Raw genomic sequence first — 25,915 nt, 5'->3', positions numbered from 1 at the left:
ATGGGATGGGCTGAAAACTGGATTCCAACCTTGCTATTTGTTCCCATAGAGCCCAGCTGATGACTGGTACTAGAGGTCAGGTTTGACATCAGTGTGATGTAGGAGCTTAGTGCAGAGAGAGTAGAGTGTGTGTGTACCTCATTATGAGGCAAAACTGCAAAAAATTACTGATTTCTATTATGTCCTGGAAATAACTTCTCACGTTCCTCCTAAGCTAAAATAGGAAACAGTTGAGTAAAAATTGACATGGCTTTTTTTATGGGGATGATGAGCAGCAGAAGCTTCAGACTCTGTATAGGAGATAAAACTGTAAAACAGTGTTTCTATTTTTGAGAACTAGGACACTTGTGCTGCTACTCTCAAATATTTTCTGAGATTTTCTTTCCTAAATTAGCATTTCTCTATACTTCCAGTGCACTAGCTCTCTTCTAAAACGTTAGTCAAATGTGTAGACTGCTGATGTCTTCTGAGAATGAGGGGAGGGAACTCCAGGCCTTTTGAGAATTCTGGAATTTGGTAAGAGAGAAAGCAAGAGAAAGTGAGCAAATTTTTGTTTTGCCTAAAATCTGATGGGAAATCAGGAATTCTGCGGGATTTTTGGTTTTGTCCTTTAAGCTTTGCTACCAATCCAGACAGAATTAGTCTTAATTTGATCAGGGGTTAATAAGCTATATTGGGAGATAATAGAGTTTCTGAATTAGTATAATTAAATCCTTTTTCCTTCCTCTCTCTAATAGAATTTTTAAAATTCACTGGCCCTTGATTCCTTAAACCCTGTAAAGAGTTACCATTTTTAGGTGATGCTCTGTGAGCAATCCCATTGATGTCACTGAGTATGGAATAAGCCTATTACCAGAGGGAAGAATTTGAAGTAGCTTTTTCCAAAATGATACCTGCATTTAAAAATAACCAACAACCTTCCTCTGCTTGTCAAAGTCAATCTAAAGGAATTTCTCACTGTTCTTTCCTCTATCTTCTACAGAAAGTCATTTCCATGGAAGTTAGGTAAAGGCTTCATTACTAGACCCTTTGTAGCTTAATTATCAGTAAGGTGATGAAACCACTGCTCTCTGAGGTGATCTCAAAGATTCCATCAACTTCGCCAGGACTGCGCCTGTTTCCGTTCATGAATTAACAGTTCAATGACAATGACACACACGCACCGTTGCTGCAATATGATGAGCCACTCGTGTTGGTTGATTTCATTTTGGAAGCATTTCTGAGCCAAGTCCTTACACTGTAAGACTTCCTGCCTCCCTTTAATACCTGTGGCTGCCTCGACAGCCCTCCAAACACCTGCATTTGCTGGGAATTGTGCTCCACGTGCTCTGGCTGTGCCCCTTGCACAACAGGCTCCTCATGCGCTCCTTTAAGGAGGAAACTCACTTTTAAACAATGCACCTCAGCTTGGGCTGATGGTACAGATAGAGCTGATGGGAAGGGAGGGACTTGTGTAGGGGGAATAGCCCAGCTCTGCAGCACAGCCCTGGAGGACACGCAGGAGCTCTGCCTGTGCCAAAGGACTGGGTGGGCTGTTCTTCCTGCCTGCCCTAGCATTCTCATAACACAATCCCTAAGTAATTGCACTAAACAATGGAAGAGAGATGGGAAAATTATGTGCCTTTTAAATTCGTTAAGATGAAATATTCACTGTTACTCTGCAGAATTGATTTCCATGGTTAAATCTCTACAGATGGAAATGGAACAGTGAAGAGCCCAACCATAGTTAAGTGTATAAGTAGAGTTCACTCCCAGCACAAATATTTATCTACGAAGGGCTTTTCCATTTATGCCTTTTAAAAAACAAGATTGCTGAACTTTAAGCATTTTTATTGTGCTGAGAAGGTTTTCTTTTGTTTTAATCACAAAAACAGCTACATCATTCCAGGGATGCCCAGGGAGGGATTTTGGGGTGTCTGTGAGGGTCGGGACTGGACTGTGCCCCTTGCAGCTCAGGATGTTCAAGGGATGCCCAGGGTGGGATTTTGGGGTGTCTGTGAGGGCCGGGGCTGTGCCCCTTCCAGCCCAGGACACTCCAGGGATGCCCAAGGCAGGATTCTGGGGTGTCTGTGAGGGCCGGGGCTGTGTCCCTTCCAGCCCAGGACACTCCAGGGATGCCCAGAATGGGATTCTGGGGTGTCTGTGAGGGCCGGGGATGAACTGTGTCCCTTCCAGCCCAGGACACTCCGCGCATTGCCGCGCTGTGGCGGCCGCCCTTCACGGGGCCTGTCCCCGCCGTCACACCGACAGCGCCGCGCTAAATTTAGGAGAAGCGCTGTCCCCGGTGTGCGCCGGGCGCCGGGCCAGGCACGCCGGGCCAGGCACGACCTCCCCGGGCCGCCCCCGGCCGGCCGGGCCCGGGCCGCCCCCGCCGCCACGATCTCGGCCTTTGCGGCGCTGAGTCACGGCGGCCCCGCCGCACGACTCCGGCCCCGCCGTGAGTCACGCGCCGCCCCCGCGGGCCCAGGGGCGGGCCGGGCGCCGGCCGCGCCCCTACAAAGCGGCTCCGCCAGCGCCGGGGCAGCGCCGCCGCGCCGGCATGGACGGAGCCGGGCTGGGCGTCACCGCCTGCGCCGCGGCCGCGGGGCTGCTGCTCTACCGCATCGCGCGGAGGTACGGCCGGCGGGCGCGGGGACGGCAGCGAGGGAGGGAAGAACGGACGGAAGGACGGGAGGAGGAGGAGGAGTAGGAGGAGGAGGGAGGGAGGCTGGGCATGGCATGGCGGGATGCGGCCCGCGGCGGCGGGAAGGCGCCACGCGGGGCCCGGGCCCGCCCGCTGTGGGAGAGCAGCGGGGCCGCTCCCGGAGAGCCCCGGCAGGGCCCGGCCCCGGGCGGCGGTGCGGGCAGGGCCGAGCGGGGGAGAGCGGCTGGAAGCACAGACGCCCCAAAAGCCCGGGAATGGCTTTGTGTGCCGGGCTGAGCATCCCGGCGCTGCCCCAACACCGCCGGGGAGCGCGGCTGGAAGCGTTCTGTGCCCGGGAATGGCTTTGTGTGCCGGGCCGAGCATCCCAGCGCTGCCCATCGCCTCTCCCCTGCTCCTTGCCCGACGTCTTTGAGGCAGGGAAAGAGAAGATCCTGCTCCTGTGGCTGGTTGGTGTGGGGTGAAGGATGGATTGCTGGGGAACAGGTTTGTAAATATCAAAGCTGTTAGCACAGTGCTAGAACTAGGGGAGATTCTGTACAAGTCAAAATTATTGATTAGAGACCAAAATTCTTTGGTTACTTGTTTCTTAATTGCACAGAACGTTCCTGACCTCAGAACAAATTCAGAGCGATTGAAAGCCAGGCTTGAAAAGCATCAGGAGACGTGTCATGATTCAGATCTCATGAAAGGAGAAAAGCTTAATTTGACAGATTCTAATCTAGCATAGCACGAAAGGAATGTAGGGACGTGTGGAATATAAGGATTTCAGGCTCTGTAGCAGCAATAGACCCTGCAGCCTGCTCATCTATTAAGTGCTTCTACTGGAGACAAGCCAGTCCCAAGGGCTCCCTGTGCTAAGGTTCACTTCAAGTTAATGCTTTGCTAGAGCAGCATATTCCTGTATCCTCTATGTGATGCCTAAGGCTTGCTCTAAAGCATTTGCTGTTTATTTAACCGTATCAATGATCAATGGGACATTAGTCCATATACAAGACTTGGCCTTTCTCTGACATATTTAGGGTAGCCAAGAAATCCAAGTGGCCTAAAGGCAATTCCAGTGAAGCAGGCAAGATTTCTTTGACCCAGTTGAGGCTAGCATGCCTTTAGAGTGAGGAGAGTGGGTTTGTTTTGCTCGAGTTCATCAAAAGGTCTCTGGAATTGAAAGCATTTCTTCCCGAGTCCTTGAAGACTGCCGGTAAATTCTTCCAGGTGACCTTGATAATTCTTTGAAGCTACATGTTGTGTTTCTTAGTACTATCCTGATACTTCCAAATTTCTTATTCTGCCTTGATTTAGTGAATCTTAGTCAGTGATAGTGATCAAGGAGGACAGCTTAATAAGGGGCACAGATGTGATATGAGACATAGATACAATGCTGCCTTTGCTTTTTGTTTACCAAGGAGATAACAGATTTGATGTCCTGATAGGAACAGAGCCTGGGGTGGTTATCACTGGGTGTCCCTGCCTGAGTCCACTGGGCACCTTTTTCCTGGCTGAGGGGGCATTAATGTGGCTCCTGAGGGAGGACGGGCTGCATTGTAACTTACATCACTGCGCTAGAAATCTGCTCTTGTGGCTAAATCTTGTCTATAGCTGCTACTTCTGAGCAAATCCATCCGTGTTATAGCTCACCTGCTGGGATCTGGGCAGCTGTGATGTGTTTTTCTTGCACTGGAAAATGGGGTTTAGCATTGGGTCTGCCCTGACGGGTGATGGGCATCGGCACAAGCTGCTCTGTGCCACCCAGGAGTTTCCCTGCCAGGGAGCTGAGCTCTGAACCCAGGTGTGCCAGCAGTGCTGTGCCAGCTCTTGGTCTGTCCAGCTGCCACCAGGTGTGGCTTGGTCAAAACTGACCTGTGCAAAACAGCTCCCCTTCCCTGTGTGCTTTTTGTTCAGATGTGCTGGCACAGCCATTTGAATAATTGCTTTGTGATCCAGTTGTGCCAGAATGAGGCTGCTGCTTTAAGTACTTTTAATAGAGAATTCTATTCTTCTAATCCTTGGTAACCCAGCGAAGAGCTGCACATCCACCAGTGTTTCTTTCAATACTACAGAAAAGTAAACATTTTCATCTTCTGACTTAAAGAGGGTGGGGAATAGATGTAAATAAAAATATTTACAAATCCAGTTTATTATTGCCAGCACTTACCAAGGTAGACTGTTGTTCTGGCAATCCGTTAGAAGCATGGGCTTCAGCATGACCTTAAATGTGTGTATAAATGAGAAGTGAAGAGTGCTGGGAAGGAGCCTGAGTTCCTCCTTGTGTTACATGACAGACAAACTAGTTGCTAGCCAGTGTTTGTCAGTGGGACCTGCAGAGCTGCAGCCTGATTTTTGTGAACAAAATAAAGAATCCAGCAGCTTCTCTCAAAGGAACAGGGTGTCATATTATCTGAGCAATGTCAGACATTTAGCTATTGATGTCATAACTGAGTTTACTGCAGGTATTTTCCCCTCAATTTTTTCCCCTTAAGCAAACATTTTCTACCTGCAAAACAGTTTGTCCAGGCCTGGGAATGTTTTCTGAGCCTGGCTGGGCGTGCAGGTTACACAGGGAGTTAGCACAGCACGTCAGCTGTGAGTGGAATCTCTCTGTGCCTGAAGTAACTCAATCACTTCTTGCTGCTCAGGTTTTGGTTTGCAGGGAGGTTCTCTGGCCAGTGGAGCTGGTTCAGATTAGTGCAGTGGTAGATTATGAACTCCTCGGGGATGATTTGCCTTTGGATTTGTAAGGGATTGAGCACATGGTAAAGGCTCGATTTGTGTTGGCACTCTCTGGCTTTGGAAGCAGTGTGTGCTTTAGCTCACTGCCCTCAGCTGCTGCCTGAATTCAGTCAAGGTAAATATAGCTCCAGAGTAGTTAAATCTGTATTTGAGAGTGTTTCCAAATGCAGAACTTGTTTTTTGGTTTTTTTTAGTCCTGCCCAATTACTAGAAAATTAGCACCCTACCTACATGTTCTTGCCTAAACAACCTTTTTCTCCCCTTGTTCTTTTGCATCCACCAGATTGGGAATTTGGGATTTTTTGCACCTATTTCTATGGCAACAGATTATAGGTTCACAGAAGGAAGTATTATTGCCTTTTATCCTAAATAATCCAGGACTTAGCCATTTGTTTTGCATATATTGCAAATGAAGTGGTGCTGTTTAATCCTTGGTAGTACTTCCTGAGCCTCCAGAGCAAGAAATGAAATCCTGTTTGGAAAAGGATGGAAAGGCCTCGAGTACTCTGAGGGTTTGGTCTCTGATATTATTAGCGAGTTCTCAGGTAGGGTTTGGCACTGATGGGTTTTCCTTTATAGCACCACTGCTTTATTCATTGCTTCACCTGCGCTTTCCACTTCTGTCACCCTTGAAATTAGTGCTGTTGCCTCTGTCACGTCATGGAATTCAGAGCCTGGGGTGGGCAGCGGCTGAGGGGTTTCGGTGGTGCCAGGGGATTGTGGCAGGTCCTGCAGTTCCTGGGCAATAACCTCCCTCAGAGGGTGCAGTTCAGCTGTGCCCCAGGAGCTGCAGGCTTTGTGTGCTGCTGGTTGAACCTGCGGGTTGTGTTTGCACAGCCTGTGCACCTGTGACAGTGACACTGAACTCATCCAGCAGGTGCTGCTGTCCTTCCTTCATCTGCCTGTTTTGACACGTGCTTGGCTTTTGGACAGCAGCAGCTCGTGGATAACTCAGACACCAACCTAGATTTGTCTGCTTCAAACTCTGGGTGGGTTTGGGGGTTTTTTTTTGTCTGTTAGTTTTAGCAGTGATATTTTTAACTCAGATCAGTTGAGCGCCCTTGGCAGTGAAGAAAGTTGAGCAGGGAATATTCATTTTAAGGGGGGTGTGGGTGTTTGCATCTATTTTGAGATGAGACTCTGTCATCCTAGTAGCTCCAGCCATTTTCTTTCAGCATCTGGCAGGGAATCCTCTGCACATTCTGACTTTACAGTGCTTCATTTCAAGCATATCCTCATTGTTAGTGCCTAAACAGGAGGCTCAGACATTGCTTGAGGGTTCGATGTTTTATGAACAGAGTTTCAAGGCATGGTCTATGGAAATGTGAGTGGGAAAAATGTTAATTGTGGAGATCCAGCCACAGAGATGATGGCTGGGAGAGAAGGGCCCACCTGGCTGTTTGGCTGCAGGGTGCCAGGCAGCACTTCTGCAGCACTCAGATGTTTCAGCAGCAGAGAACATTCCCTAGAGCTGGGAGAAGTTGCTCTCAGCTGGGAGCACTTTGGATGCTGTTGTTGCTCCCCTGCTCTGTGGCCCTCTTTGCTGCTGCAGTGGAGCCACACAGATCAATTATTCCCTGGTGGAGCTGGGCTGTGGCAGCTGGGTCCATCTGTCTGCATAGCTGCCACAGCCAGTCCTGGGCAGCTGCCCTCCCTTGGAAATGTAACTGGGACCGGTCCTGATGAGCCCAGACAGCTGGGCTGTGGTGCCTCGGCTGCCAGGGAGCCTCTCTTGGGCCTTGCACTGAGGTTTGAGACAAATGCAGGGCTTCTCTAGCAGGCAGGCTCGGGGTCTGGCTGTTGAAGGTCTTTGCTCACACATCTGTCACAACCTGCTTTGGTGGGGCCACGTCACAGCTGTTTGTCTGTATTGGCTGTTGTTTTAACAGGATTGCTTTAGAGAACAAGGGGCTCATGGATCAAGGTCATTAGTCTTTATCCCTTCAGTTCTAGTGCATAAAAGCAGGGGATGCCCATTTCCTGGGTTTCTGAGCACCGTCACAGGCAGCTCTTGTGGATCCTGACTTCCTTTTCCTGGAATCCTGTGTATTAAGCATCAATTCTACTGCACCTTCTCATAGAATGGCACTGCTGATTATGGAGAGGACCCCCAGATATGGCCATGAAAAACAGTGAAGTGGGTAAATCACAAGGTTGTTATTGAAGTTCTGGCATGTCCATGGTACTGGAGCAGAGGGGTGATTGTCAGGCAGAATTTATTTCTGCTTTTCATTGCTAAAAGCACCACCCCAAGTCATAGCATTAAGCAGATGGAATGGGAAGATTGGCTGTTTTCCTGCATCTCACTGTTGGAAACCCCTTGCTTTCCTCTCCATCAGCTGAGCCGAGGGCTCCTGCCTGAGATGTTTGTTGTCCCCCCAGGAAGAAGCCCACGCACGTGACGGTGAACTGCTGGTTCTGCAACCAGGACACGGTGGTGCCCTACGGGAACCGCAACTGCTGGGACTGCCCCAACTGCGAGCAGTACAACGGCTTCCAGGAGGTACCGGGGCTGGCACTGCCTGGGGAGCCTCGGTGGCGTGGGGCAGCTGCAGGGCAGTGAATGCACAGCTGGCAGCAGCCGTGAGCTCAGCACCTCAGCTTGGAGAGAGAATCCTCTGCGCTGGGGTGCGCTGACTAGAGAGATCGAGACGAGTGTTCCTGTCTTGCTTTAAAGGGCAAAAGTGGCCTTGACATATCTCTGGAGCATACTTATTTTACTGTATGGAAAATTCTCCTCTGGTTTTGTATTCTGTTAAATAGCAAAGCCTGTCTTGAGCTGAAATCCAGCACCACCAGCCACTCAAGATAGGTGTGCAGGACAGTGGAGATGGAGGGAAGACTTGAAGCATTTTGTCTCTTTTTTTACTCATTTATTTTGTTACGTAGGCGAATGCTAATGAAATGCAGAGCTGCTGACAGAACTTAGGGGAATCTTACTGTCAACCTAGCTGTGATTTTATGATTGCATGTTTGCTTTTCCCCCTGTTTTTTGTCAGAATGGAGACTACAACAAGCCCATCCCTGCCCAGTACATGGAACACCTTAACCACGTCGTGTCAGGCAGTCCAACTTTCTGTGACCCTACCAAACCACAGCAGTGGGTGAGCAGCCAAATTCTGCTCTGCAAGAAATGCAACAACCATCAAACCATGAAAATCAAACAGCTGGCTTCATTCTCACCAAGGGAGGAGGTGAGTGTTCGTTAGGGACTGCCATCATTGGAGAATGTTTGTCCAAGGCATTGCCATCCATGCATCTGCTATTCCTGCTCTGTTTATTCCATGCTGCAGCCTAGTAAGCAGGAGGGAGAGCAGTTTTTCAGTAATGAAGTTCCAACAGTCTTCAGAAGCACTCTGTGGCACTCCAGTGCAGAGATGTGATTAGTGTTGTGAATTTACCTAATTCTACTTCAAAGCCAGAATGTTCCCCTGTTCTAGATGAGCACTGGAAACTGAAGCTTGAGCCCAAGATATTTCTGAGATCATCTTACACCTCCAGCTCTTCCCACGGCTGAGTTTATGGGACCTGAGAGGCACAGCAGCCCACTAGTTAACATGAACCCTTAATAGGTTTTGTTTTCCCGAGGCCTTGGCTGTGCTGCTCTGCATTTACAAGTAAACTGGGAGAGGAATCCTGTGCAGCCACAATCTCCCTGCTTAGGCATCTGTGCTTAGGAGGGCAAAGGGACTTTGCAGCTACAGCAACAGGATTTCCTGCTGAGCAACTTCTTGGCCTTCCCATTACTTAATATGCATGGAGGAGGGATAATGGGGTTTCTCCTTCACGGTTTTATGGCTCCCTAAAGATCTGAGCAGAGAATTTAGTGCTGCATTCCTTGGCCTTCAACCATGGTCAAGCCTTAGGGTTAGACTGTGCTGTAGTGTGATGTGTCCATTCTCTGGCTTGCCTAATCCAGTCTGCTTTGTGTAATTATAATGAGTGATTTAATCAGAGTGATTCCTGGAGAACAGATTGAAATTTGATTGCTCTTAATGAGAATATCTTTGCCCTTTTCTCAGCTTTATTTCTAGTCCTTGCCTCTTGCCAGACCTATCCAGTTGCTCAAGTACTGCCAGCCTTTGGTCCCTTTTTAAGCATTCAGTGAGCTGCAGTGCCTGTGCCAGCTGAGAGACCTGGGGTTGTGTTATCCAGTCAGTGACAGCAGGGCTGGCTGTTCCAGGGAGGGATGAGCCTGAAGTGAAGGAGCCACAAGTATTTTGTGTCCCCTCATTTGAGGAGAGGAAGACCAATTCTAGTTACTTGTCTCAGCTGTGTGGAATTCCTAAGATCTCAACAAAGACAGCAGAATTTGGCACAGAAATTCAACATCCTAATGTTGGGCCACAGCAGCCTTCTCCAAGGCTCTTCTTCGCCATCTCTGCTAGGATGGAGGCTGGCTCAGCTCTGTGTGAGGCTGGCTCAGCTCTGTGTGAGGCTGGCTCTGTGCCTGGCCTGCAGCTCGATTCAGGGAGCTGTCCCTGTGACACTGGGGTCACGCTTTGCCCTTCTCTCAATGGCAAACATGACAGGTGATGAGGCATCTGCACTTCTCACCAGTTTTCACTTCTCACCAGTTTTCACCTGCACTTCTCACCCTCTGCTGTTCTCTGTCCAGGGCAAGTACGATGAGGAGATTGAGGTGTACAAGCACCACCTGGAGCAGACCTACAAGCTGTGCCGCCCGTGCCAGGCTGCAGTGGAGTATTACATCAAGCACCAGAACCGGCAGCTGCGGGCGCTGCTGCTCAGCCACCACTTCAGGCGCCGGGAGACCGACAAGAGCTACAGCCAGGTGTGTGGGGACACGCCAGGGAGGGCAGGGACAGGGACAGCTCTGCCACTGCACCTGCAGCTGGGAAAGGGAGGAGCAGCCTGGGCTCTCTAGCCCTGGGAGCTTGGTGCGTGCCTGCAGTTTAGGAGAGCACAGCAGAGTTGCCATAGATGCTTCTAATGTTAGTTTGAGGTTTTCCTCTTGCTGGTGTCATTCAGCACAGTTGCCAGAAGGTAAGTCTAATGTAATGATAGAGTGGAAGGAAAATAATGGGACAGGCAGAGAAGGGGAGGTAGGGAAACCAATTTATGAGTGCAGTGCAGGAAATTACAGAGTACCAGGGGGAAAAATAAAAAAAAAGAACAGTGGGAATTGAATTATGACCTTCTCCTTGTTTCACTGCCCTGCCTGACTTGGCTTCTGTTCATGTCTCTGCCATTGCTCCTTGCTAGTCTACAATAATCCCATGTGGTGTCAGCCCAGTGCAGAGATTTAGGACTTGAGCAGAGCAGTCCAGTAAACCATACAATCTGGAAGTGTTTCATACAGCACCATTTCAAAACCTTGCTGCAGTTCATTCAGCTTCTGACAAGGCGTTTCTCCCTTCCTCTGCAGAGCCTGTGTTCATCCTCCTCTTCCACTTCCATCACCACGCCAGCTCAGGTGATCCTTCTGCGGTTCCTGGCCTTCCTCAGCTGTGCGTTGCTGGTTCTGATGGCCTTGTACGGGTCAGGCGACCCCTTCTCCCTCAGCACAGCTGTCCCTGCTCCTGGCCCCGCTGGCCCCGTGTGGAACAGGACTGGCACGAGCCACCGTGCAGGCAGTGACAGTGGCAGTGACGGTGGTGGTGGCAGCTCAGGGCACGGCTGGCGGGAGCTGCTCCGCCTGCTCCCGGAGCGCCTGCTGGAGAACCTGAGCGTGGCCTGGGCCTACGGCAAGAATCACCAGATGGCAGTGGCTGTGCTGGGGCTCTTCACCTGCCTGCTGGCCATGTTCCTGGCTGGGCGCATCAGGTGGGTGTGCTGGGCTCCTGTCTCGCTCAAGCTGCTTGGGTGGGGCTCTCTAGTGCTGTGTTGCCTCGGTGATCCAGGGGTAAACACTTTCCAGAATGGCACACGTAGTACTGCATGCCTTGATTCATTCCATTTAAGCTTAATTACTGTGAATGAAAAGCTGGAGCTGATCTGCTCAGACACTCGCCCAGCAGCAGGATGTGCTGTACCAGAGGCAGTACAGACCTGACCAGGGCTGTGTTCAGCAGTGTTTGAAGTCCTGTTTGGTTTCTCGTCCCGTGGCAGGCTCCGGCGAATCGACGCGTTTGCCTCGCTGCTGTGGTTCCTGGTGATGAGCCTGCACCTGGCCGAGCGGTACCTGAAGGCAGACACGCCCAGCTGGCTGGACACGGCCAAGTTTGGCACCACATCCCTGTGCTGCCTGGTGGGCTTCACCGCAGCCGTGGCCACGCGGAAGGCGACGGGCCAGCGGAGACCCCGGCCCCGAAGGTCAGAGCCAGAGCAGTGACGCTGGGGGAAGCAGGAAAAAACCCTTGTGAACTCTTTGCGACTGGTGCTTCTCTCTCCTCTTGTTATTTTCCTTTCCTCTGTGTCTCTTTTTTTAAAGTTAGATAAGCAGTGAAGATCTCTTCTTCCTTTTTTTAAAAAAATATATATATTTATATATGCACACACACATATGTGTGTATATATATATATATATATATATATATATATAATTTTTTTCCCCATCCTTGCTTACCAGTGTGCTAGCATTTCCACTGCTAGCCATGGAAGCTACTCGTGCTGCCTCCATTCTCCCTTCCTCCTGCATCCTACGTCAGCAGTACAAATATCCAGCTTCCCCAAAGTCAGTTCTTCCAGCAGCTGCCTCACAAACTGCTCCATAAATGCAGCCTCCTCCCCATTCTGCTCCTCCAGCCAAAGAGATTCTGGCTCCTCCTGTCCTCCTGGTTCTCCTCACTGCCTCTCTATCCTTAGCCACTCACAGAGGAACCCTCTGCCCTGATCCACCATGGGGCCCGGGCCACCTTCACTTTCCTAATGGTGCTGGTCGTTTTAATTTGGAACTGATGGGAACTTGCCTCTGGATTTGGAGTCCTTGTTCACACGTGCTGTGGTGCCCAGGCACGCGAGGAGGGGACCACACAGAGCCCATACCTGGTTCTTCTTGCCTTCCACTCTGTAGCATCACAGCACCCTCTCGCTCTGCCCTTCTCCTGGCTCCTGTTTCAAATGGAGAAGTGTCCTTAAGTGCTTTTGACTGAAACTTCAGTAATTAATTCAAAAAGGTGCTTTAAAAAGTCATATAGCTCAGGGTGTCTTAATACCTGAAAGTATGCAGCTGAGGTTAAAATTTTCAGATCTACCAGTGGTTGTTGCTTTCAGTGCCAGTTTTCTTTGGGGTTTTTTTACCCACCTGCTCCCTGAGCAACATCTGTGTATAAGCACAACTGGATAAAAATGCCTCTGTTCCTCCACTCCTATAGCCTTAGAAAGAGAAGTATGGGACTGACAGGCTCATGCTGTGAGTACCATGTCAGCTTTCACTGTACACCACTGCTCAGTCAGTGTTCATTGCTGAGAACACAGATAGGAGGGGGTGGGAGCTCTGCTGTGAGACTGCATGGCAACAGCAATGGATTTTTTGGGTTACTTGCAGGGGTTCTTTTTGCAGTCTGGCATTGTGCTAATACTGCTGAAAAAATGGTCTGGAAATCGTGACTTGGAGTTGGGTGCCTGGCACTCCTCTGTTGAAAGCTGTGGTGGCTGGGCATTACTGTGTGGGGAGGAAGGAACTTCCAGCTGTTTGGGTTTTTTAGGATTAACTTGTTGGGGCCTCTTAGGATAAGAGTCTGATTATCCTGCATGGTTGCTTGAAAGGCACTCTACTGAGTTTCTCGTGGAATTTGGTTTTTCAAGAGGAAATAGCACTTTTACAGAACATCTGCTATTTTCTTCTGTTCAGAATAGCACAGTGGAACTCACCACCCTAATAGTCTGATATAAGTTAATTGTGTCTAGTCATCTTCCAGTGTATAAATGATAAAATAATCAGAGTGGAGCTCTCACTGTGAAGTATCTGCAGCTCCTGCTGAAAAATGCAGACACTACTGAGTGCTGCAGATGCTGGTGAAATTAGAGGAGCTTTTTAAAAGGAAACAAAAGCTATTTTCTAGCTGTTCATACTCACTGTTCCTCGAACTGCTGTTCATTGTGAAAGCATAAAGGTAGCACTGCCAAAAGCTCTGAAATTCATTAACAATAAGCCAGGCTGAGTCATGGAAGGTGCAGCTCCTGGCTGTGTGCCTGTACCTTAGCAAGGGAGTGGCACACAGACCTGCTGCCCACCTGGGCTCTCCTTTGGAATCTTTTTCTGGTGCCTTCAGACAGCTGCAATATCCAAGCTCACAGAACCTGGCTCCATTCTGGTGCTTGTGAATGATGCTGAGGGTTGTTTACTTACTTACTTACCCACAAGAGGAATCCAGCACCTGCAAAGTCTGGTTCCATCATCCCATCACTCATCAGTCCTGACCCAAAACATTTGTCTTCCAGCTCACAGGCATGGAAAACCTTGAGCTATTATGGCCATTAAGTGAAATAAGGCATCTGGACTTTTTTTTAATTCCTCCCTTCCTGCTTCAGGACTTCCAAATTTTCCTCATAAAGTACATGTAAGAAAAGACTTTTATCTGTGATTGTCTTCTGCACTTACCTGTACAATTTGGATTGCAAGTTCCTCTTGGTGTTCTCCTGTGAGATGTGCCCAAGGAATGGGAGGAATCTCATCTTTGAAGGATGTACTGAGAAGGTTCAAAGGAGGGGTATGAGAAATGGACCAACTCAGTGGGAATGGTCATGGTGATGTCATGCCTGATTTCTGTCAGCAATGCCCTTTTATTGGTAAGAATGAAATGTATCTGTCCAAATTCTCTTGCCCACTAGGAAGGAAACTCTCAGTGGCAGCTTCTAAAGATGGCTGGAAGCCTCTCCAGATGTTTTATTCAGGAGCTGAAAGCCAAGGCTATGTTAAGCTTCACTGTGTCCTGTTTCCTATCGTCTGTCTCCTCTAAGTATCTGTTTTCCTCCCTTTTTAGGAGCACTTTGGTTTTTTCTTTCTGTTTAAACTTGACTCCTCCTCAAGCTCCCTGGGGTCAGGCACCTTTTGTGATGTTTTGCTCTTAAATGTTCCGGTGGTTTACCATGCCTGTTCCTTTCTCTGGTTGTCTTTTTCCCTGTGCAGCGATGGGATGGGATGGGGAGGATGCACACTAAATGTTGGGAACAGGCAGTTGCTGGAACTGTGGGAAGGAGAGGATTTACACTGTGAAGCCTGAATAATCCTGTTAAGGAATGTTTTAGCTCTGTTTGCACAGCAAGTGCAAATCTATACTGAGTTTCAAGTCCTTTAATGTGGGAGATATGTTAACTGCAAGTGACATCCGTTTGTCTTCACTTTATGCAGATTAATACAAATGAAGTACATTTACTAGTTGCACTAATTTATGTCAGAACATCAGAAAGCTACTTTGTTTTATGGCCAAGCTGTACAACTGATCTCTATGGTGCTTTGTTCACTACTTACAATTGAAGAACTTTTGTGCTTGTAATTGGGAAAATTTCAAAGGTGAAACAGAATTACAGAGTACATATTGAAGTGGGGTTCATTTAATGCCAAAGAAGCTTTTGTTTTTGCTCAGGTGTCAGCCTATTTTCCCCACTTCTCGTTGCCTCACCATGTCTGTGCTGCTGCTTCTAAAAACAACAACTTCAGAGCCTCGAAACCAACCTTGCAGCAATTGAATTTTTGGTGTTTTAGAGACTCTGATGCTGACAGGCTCCTTTCTTTCTCCTTGTCTCACATGCTTTTGCTGATGGTGGAGGATGATGGATCTTTAGGGGTGAGGGAAGAAAGGAGAAGGGTGGGTTTTGTCCAGAGGTGTTCTGATTTATAAACTGTAGCATTCAGTCCGTCCCAGTTGTGTCTCAGACAAGGAGCCCTGCAGAGAAGTTGTAAGTTAGCAGCATTCTGCTGCTGACTGTGGAAAAAAAAAACAGTCAAACCACTACTGCCTTTGCTGAGACTGTTCTTGCCACACCTGATTCCAAAGCCAAATAGGCTGTTCCAGACACTGCCGTGCCATAGGTTCTGTATGGAAGGTGCTTTGCATTTTTCACTCAGCAGTTAGAGATGTCATCTAAATGTACATATCTGAGTACATCATCTAACTGCATGACTGCTTGCCCCACAGTGAGTCCAGCAGGAGAAAATGTGTGTTTTGCTGCACAGTGGTGATATCCTGTGCAGCTGAGGTGCTATTTTGTGTCACACATTTCCTTCTGCTGGGTGGGATAAGAGCTAACAAAGTCTTGGTAACAAACAACCACAGCTGACACAAAATCATCCAGAACCACTTGGTCACTGCCTTGAGCTTCTTGGTTTCCCTTAGCTGGGCTCTTACTTCAGGCCACAGAGGAACACATGGTGGTCTCCAGGTGCACTTTTGTTGCCTGAGGATTCTCTCAGCCATGCAGGCCAGAGCATGTGAATATCTTAACAATATTAGAGGGTTTTAGCCCAAAAGCCCCTAATTCAAGGTGCTGTTTTTTCATACTAACCACGTGTCTGGACCAGGGGACGGTAACAGCAGAGCAGAGGTGCTGAGGGATTGTTAGTGGGTTTGTGTGTCCCTTGGCATCAAATCTGCTCCGTCCCCAAGTGCCTGACTGGCCCTCAGTGGCCATGGCTGATGTGCCAGCTCAAAATCTTGTACCCTGCCCAGCAGAGCCAGATTTATAAAGGGGCCAGTGTGGGTTCATGAAGTGCCTTTTCCTGGGCAAGATTTGGGACAGCACTGTGTTGCTTTGCTTGGTGGCACATGGCTGCAGCAGTGCCCATGTGTCTGCCAGGCCAGCGCTTCTGTCCTTCCTGTGCCACCACCGAGCGTGGCAGGGCAAGGGGGACACCTGGGCTAACATTTCTGAGCAGCTCTGCAGGCTCTGCAGGAGAGCCCAGAGGCAGCAACCAGGTCAGCATCTCTGCTGCTGCTGCTTCTGTTCTTCCTGGGGCCCTCAGAGACATCAGTGCATGCAAACTGACGCCTTTGTGGTCCTTTACCATTCTCAATACTCTGTGTTTATATCCAGTTCTTTCCTTTCTCTTAACTCTCCTACATCCATGCTTTGCATGCCCTAGTGAGCTTGGGTGTGTCAAAGGGTGAGGACATGTGGGAATATAAAAATGGTGTAGTGGCTTATTATTTTGGCTTTATGAATATTTTTCAAGTGTGCTGAAATTATGTGAAGCTAATAATCCTGCTTAGACGCTATAGGAATTATGTATTAATGTAATGTGGACAAAGTATTTATGCTCTTATAAAAATTAATATAATTAATAGCCGGATAATTGCTCCAGACTGACTGCACTCGTGAAAGGTGAAGGGAGCTGTGCTATGTGGCTTTGCTTTGGTTTTCAGAGATGCTATTGAAATTGTGTGCTGTCACATACAGCTGCCAGCTCCTTCCAGGTGTGCTGTCACCTGCAAGGACACTTGGCTCTTGGAGCCACGGCAGTGCTCTCCAGGGAAAGGGACAGTACTCAGTCCTGAAGTCATCCCCTGTAAAGCCTCGTTGGGACCAAAGCTCTTGAGTGTACAGGCAGGAGGAGGTGCCCTGGACATTTTTGGCATGCCAGCAAGTCTGGGTTTGTGTAGGCATAGGATGTGCATATACACACACATATACTCCCCACTTTGTGCCCCAGCTGGGGGGAAAAAGGCACAATTGATGCCAAGCATCTGTGCTCTAGAAGGTCTTAGTGCAGCTCTAATTCAACCCTCCCTTTTCAGAACAACAGGCAAGAGAGAGGAGTTCTTATTCTTGGCAGCTGAAGTTTGTAGCTCTCTAAGCCACATATCAAAATATTAATGTGTCTGAGAGCTGTGCCCATTTTAGCACTACTCTCCCCTGTCCTTGTGCCTGTTTTTTATTCCTGTAGTGCTCTTCACTCGTGGTTCTGTGGGTTTGACAGGAGGCCGTGCCCTGAGTGGGGAGGTGCAGCGGAGCAGTGCCAGGGCACAGTGACAGCGACTGTCCCTGGCGTGGCAGGGACCTGTTCTGCACCCCGGGGAGAGAGGTCCCTGCTGCACATGGGCAGCTCAGTTCTGAGGGGACACTGAGTCCAGAGGAAGTGTTTCGGCCCCTGGCTGACACTTGGCTCCCCAGCTGCCGGGGCTGGGCACGTCCCCCAAGCTGCCTGCCTGTGACTGCATCTCCCCTTCTTTCTTCATGGGCTGAATTATCTGACAGAGGAGTGGGTCCATCTGCAGCCTGGCCTGCCCCTGCCCTCCCGTGTCTGTCTCTGTCCCAGGGCTGGTGCAGCATCTCTGTAAAATGTGAATTAAAAAGGCACACACCTATAGTGTGTGGGGAGGCTCTCCTGGCAGGAGGTGTTCCTTCAGGACCGTGTACAGTCCCATACCATGTAAGACCCTTCTTGAACCTTCTATTTATTTATTTTTAAAGTATCTGTGTAGCAGAGTTGTGCCCGACTGTCTAGTAACATTGTGATCATTGTAAACACTAATTAAGATACCCAACTTTTGATGTTCACAATATCAAGTTCTGAAATAAACGGCTTCCGGGCCCTGACTATTTCCACAAACTATCTGACTCCAGAGCCTTTTTTTTTCCTTCTTTTTTTTTTTTATGTTGCTTTTTAATAGTTGCCAGAGCCACTATTACCATGAGACAAATGGCTTGGAGCAAAGGCACAGCTGCAGTGCTCCATCCCAGGGCTGTGATGGGGCTCCTTCCTGCTTTTTGATCCTCTTGATCTCCTCACCTTTTTTTTATCTGCTTCTGGAAGAAGTTTTAGTTCAGCTGCCCATTCTCAGGCATGAAGCACATTGCCATGAGAGCTTTTAGCAGCATTGAGCCCTCTTGACATGGCAGTGGCAAACACTAAAGAGTGCAGAGAACAGGAATAGGATTTTGCACACTTAGCAGGAATTTGTTAGAACAGATCAATGTTTAGGACACACTTTGGTCAGAATTCAGTCCTAAGGCATTAATAAGCTGTACTTAAAATCCTTCAGCTCCTCTTTGCTAATTCCTTTTCTGGATGGTTCAAGACAAATGATTCTTCACTGCCCTGAGGATCTGGCTGCCCTGACTGGGTGAGGTTGAGCAGTGGGGCTGTTGAGCAGCAGAGCCATTGGAAGCCTGATCCAAAACAGTCACAGTCCCAGGACTGTGGTTATGAGTGATAAATTACTAGAATAGCTTCCAGCCCATTAAATGAAAGACTTCCAAAAGCCAATAAACCAGTTAAGCTGTTTTCTGCTGCACCGAGGAGCTGTGTAAAGTTGGATCCTTTGGCCCAAAGACACAGAAGGTGCAAAGTTAGGACAGAAGAGCCATGTTGCTCACAGGTGATGCTCTGGTTTGGCCCTCCATGGCACAGTGAGGGGTAGGTATCACTCTTTCTCCTATGATTCATATCAGTCCTGAGCTGCGCTTCTAATTCCCTTTCCCATTCATTTCCTCTTACAAATCTGAGCTGGGCACATCCATCTGTGTGTGTGGTGGGGTAGATGTGTGGGGGTGCTCTGAGGCTCCCTGTGGGTGCAGAGCAGGAGCCCCTTTGCAGCTCCTCTGCATCCTGGAGAGGTTGGGCCATTGGGGCTGCCAGACCAGCACGTCCCTGGCTGCTGGTGGAGGCATGTCCTGCACCAGCACCCTGCTTGGCTCACGTGTTCAGCCTCATTAAGCTGGTCAGGATTGGTGATGGCTGCCTCCTACTAGCAGATAAGTGGTTTATAAGATACTTCAAATTGTAATCTTCGCTCTAGAGTTAGCAAGGCATAATATTGCTGCACCACCTCTTTTATCTCCAGGACAGAATGACACGTGCATAAATCACCCCACAGTGCAAGGCTGAGATTTTCTTCACCCTCTGATTTACTCCTGGCTTTCCTCTGACAGAAGAAAAGCCATGTAACCATGTTGCTGCTCTCATCTGTCTCTGTTTCCATCAGAAGTGAGATTAAGCCTCCAAATATTGTATCTGCAAAGTCAGATATCTCCATTTAAAAACATGTGCACTTCATACTCAGTTCTTCATCATGATTTATTTGACAGTTCTATTATGTGTTTCTAACTAAAAAAATCTTTCAGGGGAACAGAGATTCTGGTTCATATTCTAAACTTCCTTTCATGTATTTTCATTCAATTGTTAAAAATAATACAAAATTCCTGTATTTTAACATCTGGACTTCTTAAAGCATTCTCTGGGTAATTTTCTCATCCAGGGTATTATCACTGGCATTCCTAAACTGTTCCACCCTGTACTGTGGGACAGGTTGGTGCACAATAATTCAAGTAAGGTTGGGCAGTTCTTTTTTTCCCCAACGTGTAGGAACATTCCCATAAACTTCAGCACTCCTGCACTGAAAAATTAGTCCAAATCTGATAACAAAACAAATGTTCTGCAAGCACAAGAGAGGCAGTTGCTGGGATTTCTCCTTGCTAAGTGTCTGTCATGCGTGTCCTTTGCAGGTACCTCTCTGGGGACTCCATTACTGTCTTTCCCAGCAGCCCGGGCACAGCCTTCCCTTCACCTGCCACGTCTCTGTTTGTCCCAACTCCACCCAGCATCCTGCACCTGACAAACCAGCAGCTCTTCAGGTCCCCGCGCAGAACGGGCTCGTCCTCCCTGCCCGGCCGCCTCAACAGGGCGCTCTCGCTGGGCACCATCCCCTCGCTGGCACGGGCAGGTGAGGGCACTGGGGCTGCAAATCCTGGGGGAATTGGGCTGGGAGGGATCCAGGTGAGGGCAGGGGCTGTGCAGCGGGGAGTGGGGCAGGAGGAATTGGGCTGGGAGGAATCCGGGTGAGGGCAGGGCTGGCCCAGGGCACTGGGGCTGCAAATCCTGGGGGAATTGGGCTGGGAGGGATCCAGGGAGTGTGCAGGGGCTGTGCAACGGGGAGTGGGGCTGCAATTCCAGGAGGAATTGGGCTGGGAGGGAGCCAGGGAGTGTGCGGGCGCTGTCCCACAGGGAATGGCACTGGATCCACGCGTTACAGTCCTGTTCAGGGATGGCTCCTGTGGCACAGAGCACTGTGCAGCATTAGTTAGGGTTTGGGGTTTGGCAGTAGCTGAGGCAGCTGGGTTCAAATTGTTTTGGTTTTGCTTTTAGATTCTGGCTACTTGTTCAGTGGAAGCCGGCCGGCCTCGCAGTCATCCTACTCCAAGGAGTCCCCTACATCAGGTACTGCTCCAGGCCTTCCACAGCAACAGTCTGTGCAGGATTTGCACTGAGTGGGTTGAAACACGTGGTCTGGTTGAATTCTTTCCTCCCTGCTCGCATTCCAGTGAAAATGTCCATTTTGCTGCTTAGAAATGCTGCCCGGAGAGCCCCAGCTAGAACTGGGATGGCGTTAAAGCCAGGTGTTGTGTGTGTTGGATGTTCTCCCTGGGTGGCATCAGTGAGACAAAACAAGGAGCCCTTTGCTCATTAGAGCAGAGTTGAGCCTGCTTGGACAGGAGAATTCGGCTGCTTCCAGGGCAGCTCTTTTGTAGCTTTCCCAGCAGAGTGCAGCAGTTGCTGGTTTGGCTGCTCCATGACCTGTCTGCTGCCCTTCTGGCCCAGACGGATCCCTGGGCTGTTTGTGCTGCTGTCGCACCCCGGGCCGTGCAAACCTCCTGCTCCCAGTGCACCTCCTCAGCAGCTCTGAGGGATGTGCCAGTACAGTTCATTCACCTGCAAAACGGATTGTGCAGGCTCTCCTGGATGGACTCAGCTGAGCTAAGACAAAGCTCACCAGGCTCCTGATAACCTGATTCTTGAGTCACTCCTGAGTGTACTAAAGTACTTGTGGGATTTCTCTGTGTTTTGCAGTGTGGGGACTCAAATAAATAACGAATTTTAGTACAAGACACGTTGGTGAACATTTGCAACTCCAGTTCCTTTTCCTTGTAGTACTGTTAAAGAGAACTGTGCCTGTCGCAGTGGGATGGTAACCCGGTGGTTTTGTCCATGGGGTGTTATTACCAAAGGGGTATTGGGGACAGCTAAAGGTGATACAGAGACTCTGTCATTAGAAGGTATGAAAAATACATTTTATTATTAAAATCTACAGCTTTTATGGAAACAATGGCGGACTTAAGACTTGATTGGCTTTTAGGAATGTTTTCTCACGCTGTTGGTGAACTATGAATAGCACACTCTGGAGAACCGTATCTCTAAACAATGGTTACAGAAAGAGAGATAATAATTTTGAATTCTTTGAAGTTTCTCGCAGCTTTTAACATTCTGTGCGAGCTCTGTCTGTGTCTGTTCAGAGGCTCTGTAACTCCCGCGGGTGTTTGCGTTGCAGACCCGCTGTCGCTGCTGGCGGGCAGCCGAGCCCCGTCCCGCCTGCCGTCCCCGGCGCCCTCGGTCGCCGGCTCGGTCACCTCCAGCTCGGGCTCGCTGCGCCTCCGCCGCCCGCTCATCAGCCCCGCCCGCCTCAACCTGCAGGGGCAGAAGCTGCTGCTGTTCCCCAGCAGCTCCGAGGAGCACACCCAGCCCGACAGCAACGCCTTCGGCCCCGAGCTGCCCGGCTGCCCCCGCGGGAGCCTCGCCGAGCGCGGCGTGCCCGGTACGGCAGCGCTGCCCTCCCTCCCGCAGGGTGTCTGTGGGATGGAGCTGCTCCCAGGCACAGCCCCTGCAGCATCCAGGCCACAGCCTGCGGAACCTGCAGGAGAAGCCCACGTGGTGAATTTTCTTGTCTTTTTCTCCTCGCAGATATGAGATCTGCTGTGGAAGGGGGGAGTATTTGCAGTGATAATTCCATCAAAAAGGAGGATCACTCGTCACACTCATCTACCTGTGTGGTGGACACAACTACCAAAGGGGAAGATTTGGCAGGCTGGAGAGGTGAGTGCAAGTCTGGTGACTGCTTCGTGCACATGTGAGTATTTCTGTGAGGGTAGCTGAGATCTTTCCTGGAAACCAAATTAATTAGTAGTTGCAAAATGGACCCCCTGCCTTCTAAGATCTTAACAAAGCTATTCCTGTTCTTTGGACTGTCTGAAGAACACTGACAAAGTGCTAAACCAAGACAGAAGAACAGGGACGGGGATGCAGGTGTCAGGAGCATGAGATGAGATGAAAATAGAGCCAAAAGAGAGCAGTGGAGTCTTTCCTGACAGGAAAAGTGCTTCAGCAACTTCTGCTTGTGCTGAAACACTGGCGAGAGAGAAGCAGTACAACACATGTTCACTTTCACTTACCAGTTGTTTAACATCTTTTTCTACAATTCCCTTTTTTCTCTGTGTTCTCCCCTCTGCCAAGGCCGCTTTGGGACCTCAGCCCTCCGGGGCCTGCTGGCCGTGAGCCTGACCCTCAATGCTGTCTTCACATCAGCCTATGTCTACAGGAGCCTGCGCTGACTGCTGCCCGCCCTCCCTGTCTCTCTGGTTCCACCTGGTCCTGAGGAGATGAGAGCAACCCAACCACGGCTTCATGGCCAAGGCCATGCCACCGGTGCATGCTGTTCTTTAAAAAACTGCTGTACACTCAACTGGCATGAAAAGGAGCCTGGGCAGCTGCTGCCATCCCTTCCAGGTAGAACACATCCCAGGAGTGTCCCTGGAGATGGCAGGCAGCATTCCCAGCTCCAGCTCAAAGCAGGAGGCCAGTCCAATGGCCCACACACTTCCTTTCAGAAGAACTGACCTGAGACACAAGCCTGACAATGTGTGAGCTGCGTTTTTAGGAACCTACCCCAGCTCTTCTTCCTGACATATTGACCTCATGCTGATGGTGCTGGTAAAACAGGGAGAATTAGAGCAAATGAGCTGAAGAAGAGGGATGGCTTAGTAGCTGGTGCTGGGCTTTGGCTACTCTAGCAGCATCCCCAGGCTCTGCTCAGTGGTTCCTCTTCTCCCTTCTCTCTGGCATTCTCCTCTAAATTGTCAGTGAACTTTCTTTAGTTGCCTTAAGCTTGCCTAAGCACATGGGTGACCTTGGCTGCTCTGTCACGTTCTTGCATCTTAGACGTTCTTGTGCTTCCAGCTGGACCTGGCCCTGGGGCCACTTTCACCAGCTCCTTGTGGCCATGCTGGTTCTCAGACACCCTGTGCTGGCTGCATCAGAGCCTGGGATCCCAGCAGGCATTAACTGTGATACTCTGAAGTGGCAAAAAGAAAGGATCCGGGTGTGATTTGCACCACAAAGGGCTTCAGCTCTCAGCTCTGCTGGAGTTTTCACTGAGGCAGTGAGTGGCAGAGCCTGTTCTTGCTGTAAATCGCACAAATCTGTCCTGTTAGGGGTAGGTGAGGAGCTGTCTGATTGTATACATCTATCCAGAAACCTGACACCTCAGTCTGATATTGGGGTTTGCTAAGTAACTGTTTAAGATATTTCTTAGTAAAATGCCCAGGTGCTCTCAGTGAGAAATGCCAAACCTGCTTCTGGACAATTCAGCCTTCTGGATGGATTCTTCTTTTCTAGCCCAAGGAAAGTAATAGATTTTCAAAAGCAGTTTGTAATTTGGGTATTTCTCCTTTCGGGTAAGTCTTCAGCATTGCTTAGAATTCAGGGGCCATTTAGAATATTGTGCTGAACACTCAGAATCATTTAGTGCATCTTAGGGAAAAAAAAAGAAATCCTGATCTTGATGTTTTGGTTCCCAAAAACCAAGTGCAGAGAGATTTACCAGTGTATGAAAAACGCCGGGTGAGAAGAGAGTTGACTGGCATTAGCTCTGTATTTCCTGAAGCAGGACTCGGATCTATTAAGAGTTTTTCTGTTGTCTCTTCCTTTGGACTCCTTTACCTCAAATTTCCCTGTCCCACCCCACTGCCCTGTGTTTGCATCCTGAATTGGTGAATTCTGTGTCTTTCCCTCCCTTCCAGTTCGCTGTTGTTCCTCTCTTGTGTTCCTGCATGTGCACAGAGCAAGGTCTATCTGCTGCTGACCATTCTCTGCTCTGAACCTGAGCCCCACCTGGCAGTGATGATCACCCTCCCTTTCACTCTGTTTTTTATTTTGTTGCATGTTTTAGTTGAGTTCCTCCCCAGCCTCACTTGGTAGCCCATGGGAGCCCCAGCCAGACTGATCAGCGTGCATGTGACAGCATAAATGGGGCTTTGCTGCTGCTGATTCAAGCACTGAAAAACTGAGTGTCTCTGTGTTTTCCAAGTCTCCCTGCATGGTTTGAGCTGCCCACTTCCAGCTGCTGCTGCTGCCCTCCCCGTGGGTGAGACTGGTCCCTGCTGTGCCTGCAGGGGAGGCCAGGCCTGCACACACACGTGCTGATCCAAGGGGCTGAGGAAGGATCACTCCTGACCCTGCATCTCCCCCAGCCTCCTCAGAGAGCTGTGCAGCCCTGCACAGCCAGCACCTCCTGGACACAGGCCCAGAGCCAGGAGAGCCCTGCAGCACAAAGCTGTGCTGCAGATGGATGATGAGTTCTGTTGTAACTTGCATGAATTGTTCCTTGTAGCCAAACCGGACCCATAACCTTGTTGTAAAGAGATTTTTGTCCCTTTTATAGACTTTGCATGCTCACCCGAGCATGTGTACAGGCAGGATGACGGCAGAGCAGCTGCCAAGCTCCTCTTTCAGCCTCTGCTCTCTGGGTTTCCTGATGTTCTGGTGCGGTGTGTGTCGTGCCATTCGCGGATCCTTGTCCTGCACAGACAAGCTGCCAGAAGATGCCGTGGCTGTGCTTGTCCTTATCACCCAGCAGAAGTGCACTGTGACTTTGTGTATGCAAACCTCTGCTTCCACCTCCCAGCCTGCGCTGAGTTTCACCACCACACTGGACCAGACTGCAATGCCAACCTTGTCCTCCTCTCCCCAGCCCAGGAGCTGCAGCATCTCCACAGCCGCACTCGGAGCAGGAACACCGTAGCTGTCACTGCACCTCTGAGCTGCTCACGCAAACGGCTCTTGGGAGGGGGCTTGGTGACCTTGTCCAAAGCAATAGAGAGACTTTGGGCTTTATTACTGCAGAGGGAAGTTTTTCATTCTGGTGCTAGAACTCTCTCCCGTGGTGCTCTCACGGTTGTGAAGCCTTTGCCTGAGGAACACACGAGCGTGTGAGTGTGAGTGTGTGTGTGAGTGTGTGCATGCAGATGTACAAAAACATTTGCAAGGTTTCTTCATTTCAAAAGATCTGAGCCCATGTTTGTCTTTATATTGTTGGCCTTAATCTAGCTCGTAGATACTGTGTCTATCTTGCTGCTCTTTTCTGTACAAAGCTGGTTTGGAGGAAGCAGAAGTTTATCTGGTCCCCTGTAAAAATATCTGTGACTGATGATGTTGATCTTCATACAGTGTTGTTCAGGGGGGAGATTTTATTTTTCTAATACTTTTCCTACTGCAAAAACTGTTGGAGTGTATGGAGTGGGAAAGATCTTTACAAAATGGCCTGATAAAGATCTGAACATGACTTAATAATACCAACAATTAATGATGAAGTCGAGTATAAATGAGATTTATTTACAGACCTTTTCCATTTCCTACTTTCCATTGAAAATGTCCAGGTACTTCTTCTTTGGCTATGGGCTTGTTAGGCATGTTCTGAGACCTTGCAGATACTTTAGATGATTTTGCTGTTCTGAATTAGAAAGAATTTGTATTTTGGAGTCTGGTTCCAGTTCCACAGTCTGAGGAGTTTGGCAGATGTGGAATTTTATGCACATATCTATTTGATGGGATAGAGGGAGTGGGTAGAACAAGTTGCTGGTTTCTGAAATTTATCA

At 49.3% G+C, this 25,915-nt stretch overlaps 1 protein-coding gene across 1 annotated transcript; it reads left to right on the top strand.

The window, feature by feature from the left end:
- The first annotated feature begins 2,539 nt into the window (after positions 1 to 2,539).
- TMEM201 (transmembrane protein 201) lies at positions 2,540 to 25,630 on the top strand. The gene is made up of 11 exons (XM_066563826.1): positions 2,540 to 2,613; positions 7,751 to 7,871; positions 8,368 to 8,562; positions 9,987 to 10,163; positions 10,758 to 11,155; positions 11,441 to 11,644; positions 19,718 to 19,935; positions 20,358 to 20,429; positions 21,538 to 21,801; positions 21,948 to 22,079; positions 22,497 to 25,630. Exons 1-11 carry the CDS (start codon positions 2,540 to 2,542, stop codon positions 22,592 to 22,594), a joined length of 1,953 nt encoding a protein of 650 aa, XP_066419923.1. The 3' UTR covers positions 22,595 to 25,630.
- Positions 25,631 to 25,915: the final 285 nt, after the last annotated feature.

The sequence above is a fragment of the Molothrus aeneus genome, chromosome 21 (genome assembly GCF_037042795.1).
Source record: "Molothrus aeneus isolate 106 chromosome 21, BPBGC_Maene_1.0, whole genome shotgun sequence".
In the NCBI taxonomy this organism is placed as follows: domain Eukaryota; kingdom Metazoa; phylum Chordata; class Aves; order Passeriformes; family Icteridae; genus Molothrus; species Molothrus aeneus.
This window is presented reverse-complemented; position numbering and strand designations above follow the sequence as displayed.